This window comes from Parasteatoda tepidariorum, chromosome 3, assembly GCF_043381705.1.
Source record: "Parasteatoda tepidariorum isolate YZ-2023 chromosome 3, CAS_Ptep_4.0, whole genome shotgun sequence".
Lineage (NCBI taxonomy): Eukaryota > Metazoa > Arthropoda > Arachnida > Araneae > Theridiidae > Parasteatoda > Parasteatoda tepidariorum.
In genome coordinates, this window is record NC_092206.1 from 12,064,881 (window position 1) to 12,091,675 (window position 26,795).

General features: G+C 28.4%; 1 protein-coding gene across 4 annotated transcripts in view; it reads right to left on the bottom strand.

The window, feature by feature from the left end:
* Positions 1-1,586: 1,586 nt before the first annotated feature.
* LOC107449371 (GATOR complex protein Nprl3) overlaps positions 1,587-26,795 on the bottom strand; it is a 30,996-nt gene continuing 5,787 nt past the window's right edge. For all 4 annotated transcript variants that reach the window (XM_016064874.4, XM_043051149.2, XM_016064875.4 and 1 more), the window contains exons 4-15: positions 25,872-25,910; positions 24,169-24,337; positions 22,366-22,519; positions 20,960-21,035; positions 20,771-20,870; positions 17,671-17,705; positions 16,418-16,574; positions 13,829-13,935; positions 8,092-8,221; positions 6,298-6,433; positions 3,428-3,593; positions 1,587-2,101 (exon numbers count right to left, since the gene is read on the bottom strand). In XM_016064874.4, coding sequence (XP_015920360.1) covers positions 1,939-2,101; positions 3,428-3,593; positions 6,298-6,433; positions 8,092-8,221; positions 13,829-13,935; positions 16,418-16,574; positions 17,671-17,705; positions 20,771-20,870; positions 20,960-21,035; positions 22,366-22,519; positions 24,169-24,337; positions 25,872-25,910 — 1,432 coding nt within the window. In that variant the 3' untranslated portion in view covers positions 1,587-1,938. The remainder of the gene's footprint in view (positions 2,102-3,427; positions 3,594-6,297; positions 6,434-8,091; positions 8,222-13,828; positions 13,936-16,417; positions 16,575-17,670; positions 17,706-20,770; positions 20,871-20,959; positions 21,036-22,365; positions 22,520-24,168; positions 24,338-25,871; positions 25,911-26,795) is intronic.

Below are 26,795 nucleotides of genomic sequence, written 5' to 3' on the forward strand. Positions count from 1 at the left end.
GCAATAGTGTTAAAATCTGCCAATGGAGGGGTCCCATCACATATTTTCTTAGAAAATTGGCAGCTTTGATTTCAAACTTTTTTAGTCGTTGGAACAATTAAAAATGATATGTAGTTGTATGAAATGATGTTTTTTTTTGCAAAAAATATGCTATTTTCATGACTGATCTAAGTTTACAACAGTTACTCATGACCGTTGGGTCAAGTTTAGCCTAGCTTTAGCCCGCGCTATTTATATCATGAAAAAGGTGCAAGACGTCAACATTGTGAAAAGCCAAAGTTTTGAGAAAATAAAAAGGATTTTCTAATATTATAATATTTAAACATTTTACTTCAAGGTTTTTTTTTCTTTTCATATCCGTCGTTGAACAGCCGACCCAATTTTGGGTTTACGACTACTAATGTTCAACTCCGTAGCTTTGTAATTTTGATCTCAATCAAGAAGACAAGGAAACTCCTGGATCAGTACCCCCAGAGGTGTGATTTGTAAGTTATGAGAACATGGGGGACTTTGCGACTCGACAGATTTAAAGTGCTTCAGTCACCATTTACTACACGGGGAGTCATCGGTCGACGGGGATCGAACCCACGACCTCTTGGACATTGGCCCAGTGCCCTAACAATCAGGCTACCCCGGCCCCTTACTTCAATATTGCTGGCGATTTTTAAAAAACCTTAATAACTAATAGTATATTTTAGTTACTTGTCCTTATTAAAGCCTAGATGGCTTATACAGTATAAAATTATAGCTTTGCTTCAAGTGTAAGGAGCTTAAACTGTAGTTTTTTAAAAATTTTCCTTGAATAGCTTAAAACCATCCATGAGAACCCCTTCCTTCTCACTCCCGTATAAATGACGGGGTGAGGTTTCGCCCTCTATTTCTCGCTCCCGTGAAACTTCCGGGCTTGAGTGTTCAGCAGTAACGAGCCAATAAGAATTAAACTAATTCATTTTTTTCGCCCAGAAAACATTTTATTTCTCATTTTACACTCCAGATGGCAGAACCAGGATATTTTTAAGGTACTTGTAGATAGTTGGTTTATTTTAAACTAGATACTATCAAATACGTGTATTCGCAAAATGGGCACTTTTTATGACCGTTTTCTTGAAAATTAACCGATCGTTAAGGGGTTAAACAATAATTTAACAAATATATTAATTTACTTAGTTTTATTTTTTTAATGCATTTTTTTATTAACAATTTATTAGAATATTATGTCTCTTTGTATACAAAGAAAACCGGACAAGGTATTTTATCCCGTTATGCAAAAGCACACTTGTTCATAGTGTGTCAAAAATTTATCGTTCCTATAGTAATCTCCTTAATGAATCTTCTTGATCTTAATGTTGTTGCAGAGTTGGGCATCAGTTACAGTAATGGATTACAGATAATTACTGCTATGCAATTACTTGTAATCACAAGTAATCATAATTTCATTGAAACATTTTGTTTTCTATCCAATTCATTACTTTTCATGAGTATTACTATCAAATGGCAGAGTAATTTAGAATGGACTACTTATCATTAGATTTTTTCATTTTTGAACTCTGTTGATGCATGAAGGGAAGAAATAAATTTAAGAAAAATAACAAAATACATTTTATTAATAAATATACATTTTTGTTGAAGAGAACTGATAAATATTCACATATTTATTTTATAAATGTCCCTTATCATTTGAAAAAAAATTTTCCATCATCAATTTACAAATGATTCCTATTTTTTTGCTCATTCGAAAAGAAATTAATTGCCAATTTTGAGGTTTATAATTCCTGTAGGATATATGCAGGTGAGAAGAAAGTGTAAATAGGAAGAAGAAAAAAATATTAATTTATCTCTGTCTTTTTCAACTGTAACTTAAATATATATTTTCCGTAAATATCAGGGATTATGTCATAAAACATCAACTGAAAATTGATTTTTAAAAAATGTTAAAGTTCAGATGCGATTGTTGAGAGCACAAACTGCAGCATCTTCAAATTGGCAAGTGATAAGAATTTTTCTAAATTTATCCAAAAGAGAATGAAGATGGGATCGCCTTATATTTTCACAATACATGATCTCTTCAAGATGATGCTGACCTCTGAAGTAGCGACAAAACCTAAAGTATTGAATAAATAATTTGAGAAGAAAAAATTTCATCATAACAAATTTTGATTTACCTCCACTGGTTAAGAGAGTTCAGATACACTAAGAGTAATTCAAGTAAAAGTAATTCAAGTTTTTTATCAAGAATCAGCTTCCAAACTTCAAAAATTTTAACAAAACTCAAATAACAAGTAATCATTATACCTCTGTGGCAGAATTTTTTTGAGCTATCAGCGACAAAAACTCTCTTGCACTAATATCTTACTACAAGAAGATACTTTTAATAATAACAAACATATGTTACTAATTTAAAATAATAAAAACGCTGTGTTTACAAGTGTGTGTGTATAAATATAGGAGTATGTATATATTTCATTAACATTAACCCTTTGCATTTTGCAAATAATCATTATAATAAAAAAATCATGAAATAAGCAGTAATTGCCGAAAAAAAAAGATTGACGACGAAATCATGCAAATCGACACCCCAAATGCGTGTTTTGTTTAATATATCGTTTCGTTTAAAATATCGAATTTAAAAATTATGTTGAAATCAATAGCAATAACAATAAAATTATTGCCTTATTCAATAAAATTATTCGCTTAAAAAAGAAAACGCTGAAAAACACAATTCAAATTTCCATATTGTTTGCAATATTATTAGGATATTTAAAAGCCACATGAAAATCAATATCAATAACTGCCAAAAATACAATCGGAACATTACAACGATTTTCGATACTATCGGCGTAAATTGAACACGTCCAAAAGTGATTATCGAAATGCGCGATTCAGATATTATGTGCAAATTTCTGAAAAAAAAGAAAAATCTCTCTTTCGAGAACTTTGTAACATTCTGCAACAATTTCGCCGCAATTCTGCAATGGGGCATTACACCAGCCAATGAAATTGCACTCACAAACCTAAACTGACCCAACAACTATTCAATTGTGACATTTATAATACGACCAGTTTTCAATAGTTAGTGAGATCATGATAAAAATTGGAGTTCTTGTTTTTAATGATGTCAAAGTTCTCCCCAGGAACAGGATTTGCGAATAATGTGAGATGATAGATGAGTATCTTGATATCTGATATACTTTAGATTTTCTTTTTGACGAAATTTGAGTGTAAGTTTAGTTTGTCCAAAAGGGTCCATAGAAAAAGGTCAACCTTTATCTATGAAAAGGTACCGCAACATAGAATCGAATTAATATGCCTGATATAGTAGAGAATTGGAATTATATTATTGAAATGGTAGATACACTACACTACAACTCCCTCTTGTGGCAGCATTATTGCTGCAAAATGAAATTCTGTGGAGAAGAAAAAGAGCTACCTGAGAAAATTCTTCAAATCTTCCTTGCTGTTGGAGGAGGAGGAAGAATCCCTGAGAATGTCTCTCTCTGTGGGTTTGAGATTGGCCTGTCGAATGGAATCCTGTTCCCTCAGAGAGAGATCTTCATCTTCAGAAGATGCCTTTGAATGAGATTCATCACTTTGATCTGAAAAAAAAAACACAAAAATGAACAGTTACCACAACACGACTAAATATAAAAATTGTTTGCTAATCTCCACTTCTTTCCCATTTCACCCCACAAGCTCCAAACTACGTGGTTTAAACCAGGGCCCGGGGCAAAAACTTCTTTGTGGGCCCCCCTCTGCTTCACTACTTCAGTAATGAAGAACCGAATTTATGAAGGTATTTAAATTTTTCACCTCATTATAGATATATAACAAGAAAATTGACTAGAACCTAAAATACCTATAAATGTCCCCCTCCCTCAAATGGTCAGACGAAATATTGTTCTGTCCATTTTATTGATTTTTTGACATTTCTATGCCCAGCATGCCGAATGCAATTTTCCGATTGTTAACTTTGTCATATAGCTGCAAAAAATTCATATCCTTGCTGACATTAGGGCGGAATTCAGCTAAATTTTCGCAATTACGATGGCTCAATGAAGCCAATCAGAAGCATGTATTTTTGTAAACAACTCACATTTTGCGATATGTAAAAAAAAACTTTTGATTGGCTGAATTTGTCCATCATAATTGCAAAAATTTAGCTAAATTCGGTACTAGAAAGCCGTGGATTTACGAAATATAGTTTTTTTGTTGTTCATACAATAGATTAATGAAAAAGCTAACATAAAATTTTACACTGTACTAATATTTTTTTTAAAAAAAAGTTAATTAAGAAGGAAACCTAAAATAAACATTCTATTCGATGTGGGGGTTCGGGGCAACTGCCTCGTATGCCCCTGTCTTACTCAGGCTCTGGTTTAAACTTCTTGGATTATTTATAAAACAAGAAAGCTGCAACCATCCCAGAGCGTTTGGGTTTAATTAACATAATTGCCAACAAGGATAGGGAAAAATCCAGTAGATTTTACGAAAGATAAATTTCATTATAATTGTTGTAAAACACTAAATATTTTACACATAGGGAATTTTAGGGATTTTTATAGCCATCAAAATAGAGAAACTGCAATATTTTCCAGTTAGGATTTCACATCAAATGAACTTGAAATATTATGTATTATGTTTATTCATAATTTTGAATAGTAACAGGCATTTAATTCATCAAAGATAGTTAACTAAATTTTATAAATGAGGCTCACTTCATTAATGGCATTATTTAAATAATCAAGCAAGCACTAATCTGCACGAAAATTCTATTTCAATAGGGATTTTTTAAGGAAAATTAAATGTTAGGAAATTTTCTAAAATGTATAAAAAAATCAGGAGAATTTTTATTAAACCAGCAGACTAGGAGAAACTGGCAAAATCCAGTAGAGTTATATCAGTAACACCTATTATCACATATTGTTAAGAACCACTAATAATAGTTTTGCAATTTTTTATTTTATGAATTTTTTACGGCCATCTAAAATGAGGTAGTGCTAAAAACAAAGCAGTGATTCCTAATTAACCATGGTGAAGAATTCAATTTCCACCACCTGATCTCAATTTTTGTCAATCAATGGATTTTGAAAAAAAGGGCTGTCCATACAAATTTTTCAATATTTTTTAGTCCTTTTGCCCCTTTGTCACAAAATGTTACATTTCACATTACCCCCTGGTAAATAGCTGAAGTAATTTGAAATTCTATTACATGTGATAACATGCAATAAAATTTCAAACTACTTCAGCTATGTGTTTTAATGATATTTATGAGCATAACAATAATAATGGTTTGGTGTATACTTATATTGATGAAATAAGTATATAAACTAATTAAATAAAAATGTTTAATCAACAAATTTTGAATGTTTTAATTTTAATCAAAATGAGTGATGTTACACTCCTCCCTTGTCACAACTCCTTCCTTTCTTTCCAAGCATAACATTTATAGTTTATCCACGGTAAGAACTCTCGCCATCACAAATTCTGAAGCCGTCTGCTGCTATAGAAACAAGAACAGTGCATGTCAGGGTGGGTAGATTCTAGGGCTAAGACAATAGACCGAAGAAAAAGATTCCCTGTCTATCGCCGACCCCAGCCAAAATCTGTCCTAAACAATGACCCCACTCACCTACTTGAAATAAAGTCGAACCTCGCTAACTGGAACCTCGATTTCATGAATTTTTCGATATCTCGAAGGAAAAAAAGTTCCCTTTAAATTTCCTATACACTAAATGTTAAAAGAAATTTGATTTCTAGAAATTTTTTTCTAATCCATCAATAACTTGAATTTTTTCCAATACATAGTGTAGATTTTTTTTTCTGAAAATAAAAAAATATTCCGAAGAAAATTTTGAGATTAGAAAATCAATTCTCATAATCATTACCAATTCTCAAACAAGCACTTTCCGCAGTGGACACTGTATCAGAGGAGATATTTAAAGCTATAGTCCACTTAGAAAGTGTTATAGATAAACTTTCTTACACATCTCTAAAGCATACAACAACTGAATCTTTTCAAGTGTAAAAATTGATTTTAGAATAAATATGGAATAGTAAATCAGGTATGTAAAGAGCATTTTTCTTTATTCTACCATCGATTACATGCGATTTTCGGCATCTCGAATTTTTTCTCCTCTTCCTTCAAGTTCGAGATATCGAGGTTTGACTGTAGTTATAACTCCTTACTATAGTTACCGCAAAGGGTTCAGGCGAATGAACCCTTCTGATAACCAAAAATTAGAAAATGAAAGAGCAAAATCATGAAAGTAGAAATGATAGGGAAATAAAAGGAGTGGTCACCTGAGTAGCTTAAATCAAAAGAATGAATATTTGAGCAAGCAGGCGATCTCTCAGATGGAATGAGGTAGACATACGTATGCAGCTGGATAAGTAGCCTATGCTGAAGCATCCATATCACCATTTGAACCTGTTGAGCCTATTTTTAGGGAGGAAAATTAACTTAGCACAATATTTTGAACATGAATTTGCAGGAGCCTATTTAAGTACTATGCGAGCATCAAATGGGAGGAAGGGGTGTTTTCTTAGGAAATAATTATAAAATTATTTCCAAATTTAAAAAAAAAATTATGCACCAAATTTTAAATACAAGTTAATGGAAAGAAAAAATTGGAAAAAAAATTTTGTCTAGAAATTTTAGAAGTCAAGAGTTTTAACCAGGAGATGAAAGAATATTCTAATGGAGATTTTATAACATGAATTGACATAAATTTTATTGTAGGCAAAGTTTATTTTAATTTAATCCTTAAGCTTAGTTGCTATAGAAAAAGTCAAAGTAAATAGTATTGTTACTCCCTTGCATAATCATGGAGGGAGGGGGGTAGTAGTTTGCTTAATTTTGCTGACAAATTGGAGTCCAAAATTGCAAAAATCAGTCTTACGTAATATTTGAATGGCCCTTAGCTGCAAACAGGAAAGAAAAAATATTCGTAGATTTTTATAAAATTAGATTTTCTTTCAAACCATCACACATAAAATATTCCTTATATAAGACATTTTATGGAATAAAATAAAAATGAATTTCGATTTTCTATACCTACTAATTTGAATAAGCTAATAATATAGTATTGATTAATTAATTCACATAAATTTACTTTACACTGCTCATCAAAAGCAACACAAAAATAATTTGAAAATAAAATTATTTACAAATTGCTTAATTTCTTGATCAAAAAGAAAAGCACTCCATCTTGTTCAATCTTAAAAATTGAACCGGTTGTAAAATTTTAAGCGGTTTTAATTAATTAATTCATTTATTTTTGTCTCACACAGAGTAATATTTTGAAATATTTAATCAATTTTCTTTATTGGATAATCATAAAACTCTTACTCTATAAAAATGTATCAATAGACAATTTTTTAAACTCATAATTTACATATTTGCATTAAGTAAATAATTCTGCCCAATAAACTCACACTTGAGAATATAGATTGAAAATATTAATTACACAATGAATAATGCATCTTACGATTGGCTATAAAATAAAACATTTAACATCATAAATTAAAATAGTGAGCACCATAAAACATGATTAAAAAAGTTGTTAATTCCTATATGAATAAGACAAGAGTGACACAGCCAGCAAATAAACAAAGATTGATAGTTGAGAAATAATTGGTTACTTAAATCACTCCTGCACCTGTAAGCAAACTTTTGTAACTGAATTTTTTTTATTCTCAAGTATCAAATTTTATCCAGGGTTTTAAGTTTAATGGAATAATATTTGTGATGCGACATTACAGGAGCAGAAAAAATATATAAACCATATACTAGTTCCAGAATGTATTACAAATTATTGGTCTTAAGAAGAAACCAGCGAACAATCAGAAACAAATGAGAAAAAAAACTTCCTTGAGAGTTGTAAGTATTACATTTTTGTAACATCCTTTACTTCAGAATTTTTTTTCCCATTGTGTTTATAAGCTCCTGTGGGCTGCAGGTTGTTCACCCCTATTCGACTGTATTATTACTTTAGAATTGAAGTCATTGCTCAACACATGTGAAGTAAAGATTGATTAGTTAATGCCTTTTACCAAATGTGAATTTATTTTATATAAATAAGATATGCATCTTACCTGCTGATAGGGCGAATTGATTGGGTTGTGTAGTCCACTCAGTGAGATGGGCAGAGAGAATTTACTTAGGATTTTGAGAAGGGAACAGTTGGGAAACCTCTCATTGAACTTTGGCACCAAAGGGGAGTGTCTAAAATGAACAAGCGAATGAATAAATTCTCTTTTCATCTCAACCCTAAATATAACTAAACTGAAATCAGTGTTAATAAATATGGGTCGAATAATTAGTTAATTATTTCACTCAAAGGCTATTCATTTTAGTGAAGCAAGGGAATACCTTTTACACATTTGTTTACCTATACCTTGTAAACCTTTGAATGTTTTATTAGAAACAGATAAATGATTAATGCTAAAAAAAATTTACAGCAATAAATTAATGTGATGAGGTGTAAGTTTTATTTATTTTCTTCCGAAGCTCCTAGTTTTAGTTTAAAAAATTTCCAACAGTTAACACTGTAATTTCCTTTGATTTTTTACAAATTTTTTTTACTCTCCAATTACAGCATGAGATAGTGACTGAGAGTGAGCTTTTTGGGAGAAAAAAAACATAAAACTATGGGATTTTCAGTTGTTCCACTTGTAGTAGCATCTGTTAAAAATTTTACATAAATTCTTAATTACAGTTAAAAATTTACCAAATCCATCAACTAAAAATAAACATCGTTTAAGAACTTTTTAAACACTCAAAAAATGTTTTTAAACAGTATATACATTAACAAAGTGCAAAACAATTTTCAAAGACTTTACATGATCATGATAAAATAACTAGTTTCTGATAAGGTGTTCTTTTCTTGATTATATTAGCCATTATATAAAGATCAAAAGATTTTTCGGTTCGATATCAGAGAGTGGAAAATGAAACCTGACAATAATCTCACCGGTCCCAGCTCAGTCAATGCACATGCAAACTCTGAAGTATTTCATCAAACATGTAAAATGATTCGCACTTTCATATACTATGAATTGAATTGTGGTTGGATGAATTATGAAAACATTGAATAGAACAATTTGAAAAGGAAACTTTTGCATAATATGTGGCAAAAATCGCCATGGTAAAGAAAAAAAAAATCTCACTTTCGTAATGGGAAAATTAAGCACTTTTTAAAAACACCCAATAGAAAAAGTACCTTCAACGGCTTTTAAAAAACGAAAATCGAAAATAAGCACCTTTAAAAATGCTTTGCAATATGCAAAAATTATCATACTTATTAGAATGCTAAGTAAACAGTAGCATAGCAAGAGGGAGACAATTCAGGCTGTCCTCCTCACTGGGCATATCCTACGGGTGGCAAAATTACTAATGTCAACAATTTCTATAATTTTTTCTACTATTTTTTGTTAAAATTAAGTACAGTATAAGTAACAATTTTTTTTGAAAAAAATTAGCTTTATCAGAGAAAGGTTTTCTTTTAGACTAATTAAGATTACACGATATATTTCATTTCATAAGTTTTTAATTCCAAATATCTCAGTGTGGATAAAGGAAAAATATGTACATAATACATATTTTTTTAAACAAAATTATATTTCTTGAAAAATATTAAAATTTAACAAAAGCAAATGCTAAGTACTAAAGTTATTAAAAAACACCTTTTTTAAGAAATGAAAGAAATAAAGAAAAAGAAGAATTAGGGCAAAATCCAAATACACTCAAATATTTTGTGTTTTACCTCACGAATATACTAAGAACACAAAGATTGAAAAAGTCAAAATGTTTGATAGCTTTTACATTGATGGACCAACATAATCTTGATGGTAACCATCAATAATTCCATTAGGAACCACTATATTTTTTATGGTAAATAACATAAGTAAGCATGACCCCAATGTAAGAATTCAGACTGATTGATAACGGTCCAACATAAGAATAGCAACTTGTTTCGATGGTTTGTTCATGTCGTACCATCAGAAATTTCCATCATAGCTTCTTAGAAATGTTGGTGGAAAGATCATGAAGCACCATCACCCTACTGTAGGAATTCAGACTGATTTATGATGGGTCAAGATTAAAAAGAAACAAATTGTTTTTAAGTTATATTACTGAAAACCAACAAGAATCCCATAAAATAATCATGGAAATGTATAATTGGAACCATCAAGGATCATTATGGATTGTTGGTCCATGAGAATAAAACTTCTCTTGTCTTAACCATCATCGTATTTTCTTGATCTGGATCATTCAGCCATTCGGCTCAGCAATTATTAAACAAGATGTAAAATGTGAGGAATTGCTGTTATTGGTATTAAAAGTTGAGCTTAATGTTAAAAGAATAATATTATTGAAAAAATCATATTTGTAACAGTATTTTGATAAGAAAAATATTAATACAGTTCATAGAAATATAATTTAAAAATTGAATTGAAGTTTGTACAGTAGGGAACCGATTATCCGAAACGATCGGGACCATCGCTATTCTGGATAAATGATTTTTCCGGTTTTCTGAATCGCTACTAAAAGCTGTCTTTTTCAATGTTAAACCCAACTAAAAAAAAATATTATTTCGAAATAATCTTAAAAAGAAGAAAAAATGATTAAGTAATACACTAATGATTATTTCCAAAATGATGGTAAGGTAAACATATTTCAAAATAGAAAGAAAAATCCTAAAGTCTTATGAGGAAAAAAACATTTTTTTAAAAAAATGGCGGGAAAATTTATCGAACTTTCTTCCGGTTTTTTGGTTTTCTGATTTACAGATAACGGGTTCTGTACTGTATTTCAAGGAGAGTTTATATTTTAAGAACTCATGTAACTTCTTCACTTTTTAAAACCAGATTTAGTGAAAGTGAGAAGTAGTATCCAGATTGTCAGCCTCTCAGTTAAAAAGATATTTGAAAAATAAAGGCCATCCTAATATACATATAAATGCACTAATATATATTATATGAAATAAAGGGCAGATTATAGGAGCTCCACTCCAAGCGGCAAAACCTTACACCACTGCCTAGAAATTAAAAAGTTTGATGTTTGCACCCTTTTAAGATGTTTAAGTGTTACAATTACATTCTAATTTTCTAAACTGGTTAAGTCAGTAGTCTATTGGAGAAAAGTTCATTACGTGGACGCCATACTGCAAAAGAAAATGTTGCAAATTCTCTTTTTCCTTCATTACTAATTTAAAATTGAAAAGAAAGAAAAAGTAAGTTCAGACAAACCTAGAATAAGCCATAAGGTTTCTATTGCTGAAAAAACTACTTCAAAATATTAAAATGCAAACAAATTATTAGAAGAGAACTTCTCCATCACGCAATCCTAAATTATCCTCTCATAGTTTATTTTCATTTGTATATTTTAAAATTTTCTTTTCAGTATTTGAAACATCCTGGCTTACTCTAGGTTTGACTGAACTCACTTTTTCTACACTTTAAAATTTAAATTAGTAACGAAGAAGAAAGGGAATTTGGGAGGAAAATTTTCTACCATGGTATGGCGTCCTCTTAATAGATGAGTTTTAAAATATAAACAAGTAACCAACAGCGAAGCAATAAATTACAAGAACTGCAAGCGATATTAGTCAAAAATATCTAAATCACAGCAGGCAACAAGAAAAATAAAGGAAATCAAGAAGATTTTATAAAATAGTGCACATTGTATGCAAACTCGATATAAATTAGTCTGCACAAAACTAACTTTAAAAGCCAAGAATTTGAGTTAAAATATAAATAAACATTACACCACACTTTAGTACACTACCACTTTTTGCACAATTTAATTGATACTATTGATAGCTATATTTTTTATATTTGATAGACGTAAAATAGACTAAAGTAACAAATTAAAGTAACTAATAGACCTACAAAAATGTAGAAGGTAAAAAAGGATTTTTTTTAAAAAAGGAGAAGAATCAGGATTTTTTTTAAAAAAGAAGGGAAAAAATCCGATTTATTTGGCCCAATTTAGAATTAGCAAAATAAAAAATTTCACATAGCAATTGAAGCATCTGATAAAATGTATCAATAATATCTAATACTATTTAAAAACAATATGATAACAAAAATAGGCAATATTTTTTAAATAATTGGTATAATTATTGTGCTTATTTATCAGAAACTAATCACTGTAAAATCATAGTTTTTTTCCTTTTGTTGTTGTTCAAGCTGAAATATATACATATATATATATTTAATGGCAGGCACCTGAGTCTATTTCTCATTGGCCTCAGAAATGCCAGAATTGTTAATTTCTAATCGTTACCCAGTGGGCACCTGGGGCTAACTATGGCAGTGAAGTAGCGTCGCCCAAGTCATACAACCACAAACCGGTTTATAGTACAGGTTACATTCACACAGAAGAAAAGACATAGAACACAGATGGAGAGAAAGTTACATCCATGCCTACTGTGGGATTCAAACCTACAATCACTGGCTCCGTAGTCCAGTACAGTAAAGACTAGACCAGTGATCAGCTATCTTAACATTCTTATTGAATATTAAGGACAGGAAGGCAATTTGTCAATAATATATCCAATGGAGAGTAAATTAGTTTAGATCAGAAAACATTAGGGAAAAAAAAATTATCAATTATTCTAAGTTATTCCGGGTAAAACAAATCTTTTTTCATTATTGATACTTACTAACTATATACTATACTGAATAAATTTTAAAATTATTTGTATTTAAATAAACTTAAAATTTAATGAGTATAATTGCAATAAGTTTGTTACCAGCAAATTATTTTCCCATAAATACTGGAAAATTAAAATGTGAAAGTTTAAAGTTACTCTTATTCATTTTTGGAATTTTATTTTTTTCTAATGTATTTTGGAATATAACCTCATTTCCTTTCCTATCTTTTCTTAATTTTTTTTTTAAATTTTTATCAGCAGTGAAATCAGACATTTCCTTACATAATAAAAAAAATTGCACACTTAAAACAAGTATAATAATTATAATGGATAAAAAATATTTAAGACATATATTGATAATTTAAAAAAGAAAATCATATTTGACTTAAATAAGTAATTTTTTTTAGAAAAATCAAGTGGTTTAAATCATTATTTTAATCATAACTTAAATCAGGTAATTTAAATCATGCCAATCTTACTATAAAGATTATTTTTTGAAAAAGTAAATTAGAGTGATATTGAGTCAGAAATTAAAACTCTTGGTTTAATCGGATAAATAAGTTTTATTTCATGCAATTAGAAAGCTTTTTGGGCAGATTAATTGTCTGTTACAGATGTAACACAATTTGCTATGTACTTTAATAAAATTAAGATTCATAAAATTTTTTAAAATTACTAAAAATAAGGTAAGGTATGGCAGAAAGATTCATTTTCAAAGACTTATTTATGGCACAAAGATCTATTATCACAAAATTTTTTGGAACTGCTCGATTTTTTTAAAATTGAATTCTATGCTTTTAGAGTCTACAAATATGATATTCATTAATGGTGTAATTGCTCTGACCTAATAGGGATTGATTTCTTAACAATTAGGGAAAACACCACATCATTTAAAGACATACAATTAGACAGAATCTTACATTTCAGTGGGTGCATGACGTGAGGTTACATAGAAATTACTCTCACAGATAGGGTTTATTATTGTGGCTTATTTTCAAAGATCATATCACAAATTTTTTTGGAACTGCTCAAATATTTTTAATTGAATTTTATGCTTTTAAAGTCTAGAAATATGATATTCATAAATGGTGTAATTGTTCTGACCTTATAGAAGTTGATTTCTTAACAAGTAAGGAAAAAACAACAACATTTAAAGATAGACAGAAACTTACATTTCGGTGGGTGCATGAGGAGAGATAACATAGAAATTACTCTCACAGATAGGGTATATTATTGTAGCCTTGCCCCAATACAGCAGGTGACTCACTAATTGAAAAACCTGTGAGAGAAGAAAGATTAAGACACAATATTTCAATTTCATTTTAAATTTTGATATTTTTTTACATTTTCAAACAGCATTTCAAAATTTCATGAGTCGTTTATAATAAAAAAAATAAACTTCCCAGGCAAGTTTTTTTAAGTAGTTTTCCAACAGATTTCTTGGAATTAAACACTCATAGTTACACTTTCGCAATTAAATGATCTTCACAATGGACTTTTAAGATGTGACCTAGCTTATTAATTAATAAGTTGCGTAGGCAGATCTACAATTTTGTGTAGATTGCCTAACAGGAAGAGATATTTTTAGTTANGCAAGTTTTTTTAAGTAGTTTTGCAACGGATTTCTTGGAATTAAACACTCATAGTTACACTTTCGCAATTAAATGATCTTCACAATGGACTTTTAAGATGTGACCTAGCTTATTAATTAATAAGTTGTGTAGGCAGATCTACAATTTTGTGTAGATTGCCTAACAGGAAGAGATATTTTTAGTTAGAGCTAGTACCTAAAACACCTTCTGATTAACAAAATACTTTTAGTTATTTCAAATTCCACAGGTATTTTTACATAACCTGGAAGCAGAGTGTTCATGATTTAAACCGTGATTTTTTCTTTTATTTATTAGATTCTTTTTGATGTTTTAAGTTGTTCCAGAGGATACATAACATATTTTGAAGTCATTAAATATTTATTGGATTATTTCAGAAAAAATAATTTATGTTTAGATTTACATAATGAACTTCTGCATCAAGAAAGTTTAAACTGATTTATGCATGTTATATTTTTTTATTCAATTTAATGAAGGATAATATGATTAGAACAGAAGTGATAGGATATAAATAGTTACACAAGATCGAAAAATAACTTGCTTATTTCATAGCATTACTTTTAGCATAACTTTTTAGCTGCAAAATAAGTCATTTTTATATACACTAAAAAAAATTTTAAAAAATTAAAAAATAACTCTGAAACAAGAGTATTCTGAGAGTGAATGTAACTTTATAGTAAATGCAAATCTATTATCTACATGTTTTTTCACTTACCCAGCATTGCTTTAAGAATAGTTAGCTTACAATTTATTTTATTATTATTTTTATTTTTCCAGTCAATATTTGTTATAATGCTACACTTGCATAATTTTTTTTAAATAGTTCTAAATACTTTTCTTAAGAAAACCTGACAAAATATCGAAAACATTACTTTCTTTTTCTTTTTTTTTTTTAACCTTAGATTAAAAAAAATGATTGTGAAAATTCAAGTGATTTATATGATTTAGGCGTAGTTTTCTCTAATAAAAATACAACTAAACACTTATCAGAACCATAATATATTTAAACCAATAAGAGGTTAAATTAGCACGCTTTGAAAGCTAACTAGAAAATAAACCTCCTCTTAAAACAGATCAAGGAAATAAGGGAAACATAAAAACTTCTTAAATTAAACACTTTATTTGATACATATTTTTTTTTTAAAAAAAGAAATTTAATTTTTTTTTGCAATTCTCTACTATTCTAAAGGACAGAAAAAGATTAAGATGACATTAAAATTGCCTACATTTTTGCAATTTCTGTTTGGTGATTGAAAGAGTTTTCAAATCTTTTTCAAGATATCTTCACTATTTTCAACTTTCTGTCAAATTTTTAATATACATGACTTGCATTTATATATAAAAAAGTTCTTCTACAAACAGGGGTGAGCCACGACTTTTGAAGTATAGTTTCTTTCCTTACTCACATTCAGTGGCATATTACTTTTTGGTGCCATTCAAATATGACTTTTAAATAATAATTTATTTTCTTATTGACATTTAGTGGCATATTACTTTTTGGTGCCATTCAAATATGACTTTTAAATAATAATTTATTTTCTTATTGACATTCAATGGCATATTACTTTTTGGGGTCATTCAAATATTATGTGAGAGCTTAAAAGGCTTTGTGGATTACTCATTTTTACTGACGAAGGGGGCAAGGGGTTTGAGCAATATTTAAAAAAGACCCTAACATGCAATTATTTAAAAAAAAAATTTAAATGCAAAAAAATGAACATACAAAAATTTGGAAAAATTTCCCATTGCAAAAATTTTAAGCTTGAAATAAAAGTTAAATTAGGAATAAGAATAAATAAAAAATAAAAAAAAGAATAAATTAAAAAAAGATTTCTTCAAGAAGTTTCAAAATTTTATATAACTTAAAAAAAATATAGATCTTCCTTTATAAAAAGTTAAAACTTTTATTTGAATTTATTCTTGAACTTAATAAAATTAGACTATGATAGATTACACTAAAAATAGGCAGGCATTGCGACTTTCTAACGTAAGCATGGGTGGGGGGTTTATAATATGCATATTTTTGTTAACAAGAGGGAGTCATAAAAATGATAAAAACATGCTGTTAATTACATACATCAAATAGAATGGAAATATACTGTACATAAAAATTAGAACTTTTTATAAAAATATTCAAAAATATCGTTTTACGTGCGTTAGAATTATGTCAGCATCAGCAGCCAACTGTTGAAAGTTCTTTAGGGGGCTTGTCACACTGATAAGTCTTATGAGAGCAGGAGAGGAATCTTCGGGAAGAGAACTCAGTAATTCTGTTGCTCCCGTCAGTAATAATAAACCATGGTAAGGCCTACAAAACATATTTTCATTTTTTTAAACAAAATGATAGTCTTAAATTTCACACAAGCATTTATAACTGTTAACATAGAAACAACTCAAGTATGATACAATTTCAATAACATATAGCGAGTCCCTAAATCAATTTATCTGAAATTGTGACCAAGTAAAATAGCATCAAGTAACTGATTTAAGGCACAAATATATTACATAGCTATTAAGAAATGGTTAAGGAAAGTTTTTGTATCTCGGGATCTTTTTGGCTATTGGTTTGAAATGAATCAGTGCGAGCCAATATTTTTTAGTGTTTTTTATTTAAACTTAACGAAACGACAACAAACAAAAGACTGAAGAGAAAAGCTATGTATCCTTACAGATGCGCACACTGCACCATCTATCGCAAGGTAAAAATTTAATTTAATGGAAGGAAGATGTAACAAAAGTTGTATTCATCTGAAATAAAAACTATAAATTTATAAATCTAAAAATCTATTATGTTTGATCTATTTCTATAGATTTTAGAAACAGTTTACAAAAAAATCTTAAATAAAAAGATAAATAAAATTTTGGTGGCAGGAGAGTTAATGCATACCTGCGAACATTGGAGAAATAAAATAACAGAGATTTTACTAGTGGTATTTCTTAAGCTATGATCAAAGTTTTGATACATTATGCATAATCATGTCAGTAAAAAAAAAATAATTCTAAATTGAAAATAATATAAGCACTTACATTTAGCGAGGTAAAAAATATGCATATATATCTTAATCTAAAGAAGATTTTTTTAAAGTATTATTTATAATAACTTAAAACTATTAACGCTCAACATACTGCAGTACTGGCAATAGCACCATTTGTTGAGGAATTAGAGATGTATTTTTGCCAACAGAGGATATTTTATCGACAAAAAAATTTTTGAAACAATTTTCTTCAACAAATGTTGAGAAAGTTGATAATATACAGGTAAACAGGAGATAGTCATAAAATACAGAAGTCTTCATTAAAAAACAGGAGACTTGGCAGGTATGTTAATGTTTCAAATTGACAATATGTATTGAAAAGCTTATTTAGTAAAATAATATGGCCAAAATTTAAATTGTAATACCCACCTCAAGTTCTTCAAACAAGCTTGAATACATGCAGGCTGAAATAAAAAGTCTTCAATATATCATATAAAATAATTAATTTAACACATAATTAATTTAGCACATGATATAGTACTTTTCTTAATCATAACAAAATAAGAATTTTAGTTAAAGATGAAAAAAACATGGATTCCATCCCATAAATTATTCAAAAGTGATATAATGAACTATTTAAAAATAGAATTAATTTAAATTATAAAAAAAAAATATTTCGATATAATTAACGAAAAAGGAAGCACAGTTTTTTTAAAAGATATTGACGAGGGAGTCTATGGAAACCAATTTACAAAATTCACAGTGCGAATTATTAATGTTGAATGAATTAAAGCCCTATGTCGTTGGAATTCTAATCACAGATTAGAGTTCTCTTTTGTTGAAATCACTCAACATTGCTCGATTTCTGGTAATCATTCCACGATTTGAAAAAAATCTAATAATTTGAATAATGATCTTTCCAGTACTTCATACTTTCGCATTGTTTGTAAATCTATTTAAAATTCATTTTCCACACCTTCCTCACAAGAGTTTCCACCCATGCCTCACACACTTGTTTTTTTACATCCTTTCCTTTATTATCTTGTTCAAGTTCATTCCTCTTCCCCAATTGATTAAACTACAATGCATTTGTTTGTTTTGGTTTCTTTTCTACTGTCCTTTTGTGTTTAGACACTAAAGAAGGTTCTTGTTCACAGAACTGCAACTATAGTATATTCATTTGTGCTTTATTCACATTGTTTTTGTTTAATTCACAGAGCAAAGCCTCTTAAATTCTCTACACTTGGGACTCTTTTGAAATTGTGGTGGTAAATTTAAAAATGAAGAAAATTTTTCCCATTGCCTAAAAATCTATTGAATAAAACATATAAAACCCACAAAGCAGACAGTTAATTGCACCCTAAAAAATCTGGAAATTAGATATATAACATAAAAAGCACAGCTAAGTTTTTTTACGGGCTTAAGTGCAAAATTGACAATTTTAATTAAATTCATTATCATTTGTATTAAATTCATTCAAAATTTTCAAGCAATTTCTATTAATTTAAATTATTTGATTTTTTTCCTCCTTCAAAAAAAATCTTTTAGGTTTAGACTTTTAGGTTACAGCTTTTAGGTTTAGAAACTTGTTTTAAAGGATTTGGAATAAATAAGTATATTAAATGTATTTCGATCTAAACTTATTTCACATGAAGCTTATAGCTGCTGCATATTGCGACAGAATTGTGGCGACACAGCGACGTTGTTGCGTAACGTTACAGAAAGATTTTTCCTTTGGGAAGTTAAAAAATTTCGTTTCTTTGACTGCAGAAATATTTGAAACCTAACATTTTTTCCCCTGCTGAATCATATTCAAAACATGACCATTTTTCACGATCAGAAGGAAAAGAAATGTTTGCAATTTTTTTCGATTCTCATTTGAAAATGAAAAAAAAAAATTATGACTGTCTTAATCTAGAATTTCAAATAGATAATAGCAAAAAGAAAAGAAACCTGAAATGACAAAAGTTTAAAAGACAGCTTACTCTAAAAATCATGTTCATACTTTCATTTTTTAACGAATATCGTATTTTATATTTTAATAAAATATGACTGTGAGTGGGAATTTTGTTATGAATTCAGATTTGTAGCAAAAGAATTATTTAATCAATATGGTACATTTGCCCCTATTTCTTTTAAAATTTGGTTGAAATATAATCAATCCAATATTTTTAACATAATACGCACAGAAAATTTTTTAATATATTACACATATGAAAATTTTGAATCACACCTTTCAGCCTTCACTTTATTACTCACAACTCACACCAATCACATTGTAAATATTTGTAGCGTTTTGATATTTTTTCCCCGGTAATTATTCCTACAAATTTTTACATATTTAAATTTTTTTTTTTCAATATCGATTATATTAGGCACATGAAGTTTGAATAACAGATTCAAGGAATCTTAGATACACTCAGTTTGTGTTGATATTAGTGTTAATCCATGTGGTGTTTCAAACATTCTTTCAACAGTTATTGCTATGAATTTTCAATTTTTTTAAAAAAAAATATCCTCAAGCAAAATATATAAAAATATCCTATAGCAAGCTCAATTAAGCTGATAGTATCATAAACCCATGAAGTGTTTCGATGGTAATTTTTAACAGTTATTAATATTGATTTTCACATGGTTTTTAAATATCCCAATATATTTCAGACAGTATAGGAAATTTGAATTGTGTAGTTGAGTATTTACTTTTTAACACAATGATGCTATCAATGTTTTGGCAGTTATTGCTAATGATTTCCACGTAGCTTTAAAAATCTGATATTTTTAATCCCATATCATTTATCACAATAGCAGAATCTTGAAACGAAATAAGCATTTGGTAACCCTTTTTTGAAGAGTCAAATAAGCATGATTTCATCATAAATTTTTTTCGGTAGTTATTCACGTATTTCACGATTTTTAATTATTTGTTTTATTGCAGTGACGATTGCAAAATATGGAAAAGGAAAAAATTGGTGTGTTTTACCTCCAATAAAATGTGCGAATAATGTCCATAATATTAGACTAAAAATATATTACATATTCAATTAAAAATATTATCTACAGTTTTAAATTATTTATTAACTTATTCATTTATTTATTTATTTATTGTAAACACAGCTTCTGTTACTTTCAATTAGTAACATATGTATTTCTTATGTTACTAAGCTACAAGTGCTTAAGAGTATTGTTGCAAAAAGCATGAAAAAATTCTGCACAAGGTGCATATAAAGTACTGATATTTCAATTATAATTATACACACATAAAATTTAACTAATTATCCCTATAAAATTTAATAAATGTCCCAAAATAGCTTTAAAAAGCATTGATTCAAATCAAATAAATCAAAATATTTTATAATTAAAAAAAAACACATACACAATGCAGTGGAACTTAGTAAAGAAAGTAACACTGCAAAACAAAAAATAAAAAAGAATGAGGGGAGATTAAATATTTTAAATGACATCAGAGAATGGAGGACTGTATTCCGATGGAGAAAGCTAGCAACTTAGCACTAATGAATGGTGATCTTACCTCTATCAACAGCCTCTCCTCTTCTAATGTATTGGGTAAACAAAAACTAAGCTCGATCCAGCCATTTATTTTGAGGCGAACCATTCCATTTGTTTTCAGACTTTAATAGGTAAAAAGAATAGAGTTTAGAATTGAGCAAATAAAAAAAACGGCAAAAACAAGAGAAAAAAGTGACAAAATGAGACTCACTCAACAAAAGCCATTTTCAGTTGAACAGCAAGTTCACTTCTTGAAAGGATGAGTTGGAAAGGAGACTCCTCATTATCTGCCAATATTTCATTTTATACATTAAAATAATAAATATAATTATTCAATTACAGCCTGCAGTTTAAAGTTAGAAAAAAATTTTTGTTCTGATAAGGTAACCTAAACAGACATAAGGAGTCATTTAAATATTATGTAAGCAACAAACAGGTGGAGAAGGTTTACGATTGGCTTATTTTTGCTGACATGGGGAAATGAAATCCCCTTATTTTCAAAATTGTTTTAAAATGTAAAAAGAAAGAAACAAAAAGATTAAAATTGAAATACCGCAAATTTGGAATTCGATTCAGGATCAGTTGGAAAAATGTCTTTGAAGAATTTTAAAAGTTAGTTAATTTTGGAGAATTTTAAAAGTTAGTTAAGTTTTGCCCACAGAAGGAAAACACAAGAGGCTGCTTATAAATATTCTACTCAAAACTTTATAAAATTTTGTGCAAAACATCTTTAATTTGAATTTAATCCTTAAATTAGATTGCTACAAGTAAAAAAAAAAGTGAGGAAGGTATTGCTTCATGGAAGGCATTTATGATTAGCTTATTTTTGCAAAAAAAGGAGAAGTCCAAAATTGTCCAAAATATGCTTACATAATATTTGAATGGCCCCAAAATATCTCTTCAAATTCCCTCAAATGATGTTTTAAATGGAAAACTAAAAGAGGTTTTAAGTGTTTTAAATATATAAATTTTTTTCAAAAACAAAGGTATAACATCTTAAAAATGTTTTTCCAAAGTTCGAGATAAATTTCTTATTCTGAAATATGTGGACATGATAGAACAAAAATCAATGCTCTGATCTTATTGAAATTTCACATTTAATGAAGGATTTTTTTTTTAGTGCTACTTACTTTACAAAATAATACAAATTACATTACCAAAACAAAAATCACATTTCTTTTTATCTAATCAATTTTTTTGAGAAAAAGTGTGCTAAATTTCAATAAAATTAGTGTATTAGTTTTTGATAAATTGTATTCATAGCAAGAACCAAAGTTTTTTTCAAAAACCAGGAGGGCTAAAAATCTTCCCTCAACTACTAAATTTTCAAAATCATTTGTTGGAAATTTTACAAAAACATTGTTTCATATGCTTAAGTATTTGAAAATATTTTTTTTTTTTTTTGAGTTGTTCATTTTGTTCAATACTGGAATCCATGACTTTCCATGATTTTTCATGACTTTACAGATGCGCAGATACCCTGAATATGCTGAAATGTGCAAAAAAACATGTGGAGATTCAGTGTTTCTTGAATTAGATTATATTCTGTTGGAAAATGAGAAATATATTCCTGAATAAAATCTGATTTTAAAAAAAATCAAAACAATAGTGAATTACCTTCAGGTAGAGATGCAATCTCATCGTGAGCACTCTGCATAAGTTTGACCTGCGAAGTGAGGTAGTTACATCGGCTTTCCTCGTGCCTGATAGCAACAGCCAATCTATGACTCAGATCATGATAACAGGACACCACAGAATAACTTGCATCTGCCTACAAAATGAATTATCTTATTTAGAAAATTAGTTTTTTTAAATAATAAATAATTTTGTTTAACAGTTGTACAAAATTGAAGCAAATTACATATATACACTAACATTTATAATACTTTAAAATTCACATGAGCATATATCTCTAAAATATGAAACAAAGATACAAGAAAACAAAAATTAAAGAGGTATACTTAGTAATCAATAAAATAAGAGAACAACTTTTCAACAACTAAGTCATTCTAAAAAATAATAAAAAAAACTAAATTAATAAAAATATTATACAAATAAACATTATTTGTTATTTGAAATTATATTATGTTACTTGAAGTTAAAAACGTATTTATTATGTTATTTGAAATTAGAAACGTATTTAAGCAAGAACTGTGTTATGAACAGAAGAAAAAATATATAAAAATGTAATATGTTAAGATTTTCTATTTAAAAGAAAGAATCATAAATAGGGTGAATAGAAAAAAATATGAATGAAGATGGTAAAACCACGAAATTAATAAAATAATATTAAAATAACTTATTTTAATGATAAATACCAAATCATGATGTAGGAAACAAACAAATAAATAAATTAATTGAAGTTATTATTTATTTGAACGTAAGCCAAATTATAATAAAACTCTGATGAATCAGAGTTTATTCAATTAAAAATAATGTTACTTTCATAGATATTAAATAAATAAACACAGCAGACAATAAAGAAAAAAACTTTTTGTCATAATAAATCAAGGATAAAGAAAATTAAAAACAAAAGTGGATTCTTAACATAGCAATGCTTTCAAGGCAGAAGTTTTAAGTTTCTTAACTCAGAAAACCAGTTGACAACACACCAAAAACACTTAAGAATAACAGAAGAATCTTGAGGATATAACTAATGACAGTTGGGCAGGAAAAAAATTTGATTATTTTTTTAAATCCTGTATTGCACAAGCATAAATTACTGTATTGAAAACGGAAGAGTAAAATATCACAACTTGATTGGATGTTAAATTACCTAACAATTCCTGGTTTTGGGGAAAAATTTAATTTTTCACTGACAATTCCCTGATTTTTTTAAGAATCTAGTTTTCTCTTACAATTCTCAGCTTCCCCTATGTTCCTGATACATACAAACCTATCATTATTATTTTTTTTTAATAAATATAACAGGGACATGTAAAAGATCAGTAAAAATGAGAGGACCCATAACTAAATTTTCACCTGACAGATACATTTATGCATACAAATTTTTAAAACAACACAAAGAAGCAGGGGAAGAGATTTAATTGCATTATGAGAAAGAACCAAAAGAGAATAAGAAGGAAAAGAAAACTAACAAAAGTTTTCTCGTTATTGAGAGAATTAAAAAGCTAAAATAGCAATGTGCTGGCGTTTTTGATTGACAAACAAATAATTATTACAACATCTTGGACATGTTTTCACATTGCATTATGGATATTATATATGTATTTGAGCTATAAAATTATATTGTCCGACAGGTTAAAAATTCTGATTGAGTATACGCTAGCAACATTTTTGTAAAGTGATAAAATGCTAAAAGGATTACATTATAAATTATGTTGAGCAAAGCGTTGACTTATTTTGTCTCTAGATAATAAATGTTTTTAAAATGTAATACAATATGAACAATCAACTGACCCGAAGAGCAAAAACAACATTAAACATAGTAATTGTAGAAAGTTCTCGATATGGATCATGAGGAAGACGAGTTGGGTGCCCAATAAATCTAACATTTTCTATTTTAAGCTCGAGTTTTTGGCCACAAGGTCCTGGTTTTAACAAAGTGGATAAAAGCTTATCATCAAATCTGAAATTAAAAAAATAAATAAATAAGGATTCTCATATAAATCATTCCATTCTACATTTTTGAATTTAAAATGTTTTTGCAAGTTTATTGAAATAAGCTTGAAACACAATTAAAAAACTTCTTCTAGTTAGGTAGTGTTTTTCAAATTAGCTTTTGGTTGAAATGCAGGGGTAGTACAAAAGTAACATTTATTTATCAGAATTTATAAAAAGATGGAAAAAATTGCCCTAAGTTTACTTAAACAAATAAGTTTGTTTCAATGCAAATAGTTTAGAGTTGGTCTCCAAATTTAAAAATCAATAATCAAAAATATAAGAAAATTAAAAAATAATTAATCATCAATAAAATGAGGAAATAAGACTTTCTTCATAGCTTTCGAAAGGGCTTTACAGAATTAAAATTATAATATATAAAAATTAGGGAAAATGTGTTGTAGTTTTTGGCATATCTATGTATTCCCACATAATTAGTGTTTGTCCTTAAAAAAGCAATAAGAAAACATCAATTTTATATCACATTTTAAAACCTGAGCATTGCCTTAAGGTTGAAAAGAATGAAGCAAACCAGTGGCTAACCATTCTAAGAAAACTGCAACTATCTGAAGAAAAAGAAACTGTGTTCCAATTCAGACTTTAAAAACATGAAAAGGTGAAAAATATTAATAATAGGCTGGTTAGGCTGTTGTACAAAAAGCACTTTTTGACATTGAAGTCTAATAAAAAAGACAAGTCTAATTGGTTTTATTTTAGAAATTACATAATAAATAAAAGAAATATACAAATTTAGGTTTTATTATTAATAAATATTTTTAAAGGTCCAGTCAGTTTATGTATAACAGAAAATGAATTTAAAAAAAACACTCGAAAATAAATAATTAACAATCAATATGTAATTAACGTGGCTTTTGAATTTGTAGTTGAATATCTCACTCTACAATGAACAACCATAACAGGGCAACTAAAACCATTAGGATTGTCCCTTGACTATGCTAGCTTACGACATCTTTGTACTGAAGTTAAGCAATGATGCTTTCTACCGTAATTGTGTTCAGTACCAACGAGCAATTATAAAAATGTACATGCTTCACGGTAGATCTCGAGAAAAGCTATTTGACAACAATTTTCTTTCTCTTTCTAATATTATCAATGCAAATGTATAATTTCAGATAACTAGTGAAAAAATTTATTAAAAAAAAAATATTTGCAATATATAGCTTATACAAAATTGTTATACACATCTCAACTTTGAATTTTTTGTTGCTTACATTGATTTTTTTATTACATGACACAGTAACATATGAGAAGGGTTTCTACAGATTTTGACAACATATCCAAGGATGATGGTATCATTTTTTTCTTCAAATTTCATAATTGTTTAATAAGATTTCATATGTTCCTGTTAAAACTCCATTGTGCCTTAATGTGGCACACATGGCATGTATTGGTAATATTATACAATTTAAGGAATATAATCCTATTTGATCAACAACATCTCTTTCAACATTGAGCTCTAAAAATATTTTTTAAAAACTTACCCACTTAAATTACATTCTTTAGGATCCAATCCTTCTTCTCTAAACAAAACAACAAAAAGTATGAAAGAGCACCATTTGAAGCAATACATTTTACCACAAAGGTAATATATAGACAAGTTAAAAAATAACAAATTAGTGGCAAAAATAACTTCTTATAAACTAAAAGAATATTGCACAAAAACATTCAAGTTCAGTTAAATTAATTAGATAGTTATCTTAAAATGTAAAAAGATAAGAAGTGTAGAGAAAGAAGTTATCGACAATGTCAACCTTCATCTATGAAAAGGTACCCCAACATAGAATCAAGTTAACATGTCTCTTATATTAGTGAAATGGAATTGTATTTTTGTAGTGGTAGATACACTACAATACTCCCTCACCCGAATTAAACATGCATTCTAATTCATTTCTTCAAAATACCTCGAAATTATACCTATTGTTAATTATTGTTTCAGGAAATGTACAGTAATAAAAAATTGACTCCACAATCATATTAACTCTTTTCCCCACACTATAAATCTAATTCTTAACTTTTAACAAACATACAACATTCAAATTCAAAACAGCGCCTACTATAACATTCATTCCAAAGAAGAAGAAAAAACGATGCAAAATTCAATCCTAAAACCAAAATTTAATAATAAAATTTCAGCAGAAAATGTTAAGTAGAAAAACAGAACACCAATAAAATATTCATTACGTCAATACTCTTCTCCTCCCATTTGTGCAAATAAAAATCATCATCACAGCATCGAATATCCACTTCCAAAACAATCTCCTTATTTTTGCGACATACACAATTACAAAAGTGTCATATACATCATTACGACGTCAAATATCCTTCATTACAACCTTTGCCTAAGTCATTCAATTAGTTTGATTTTTACATAATTCTATTCACGTCTTCGTGATACTACTAAAAAA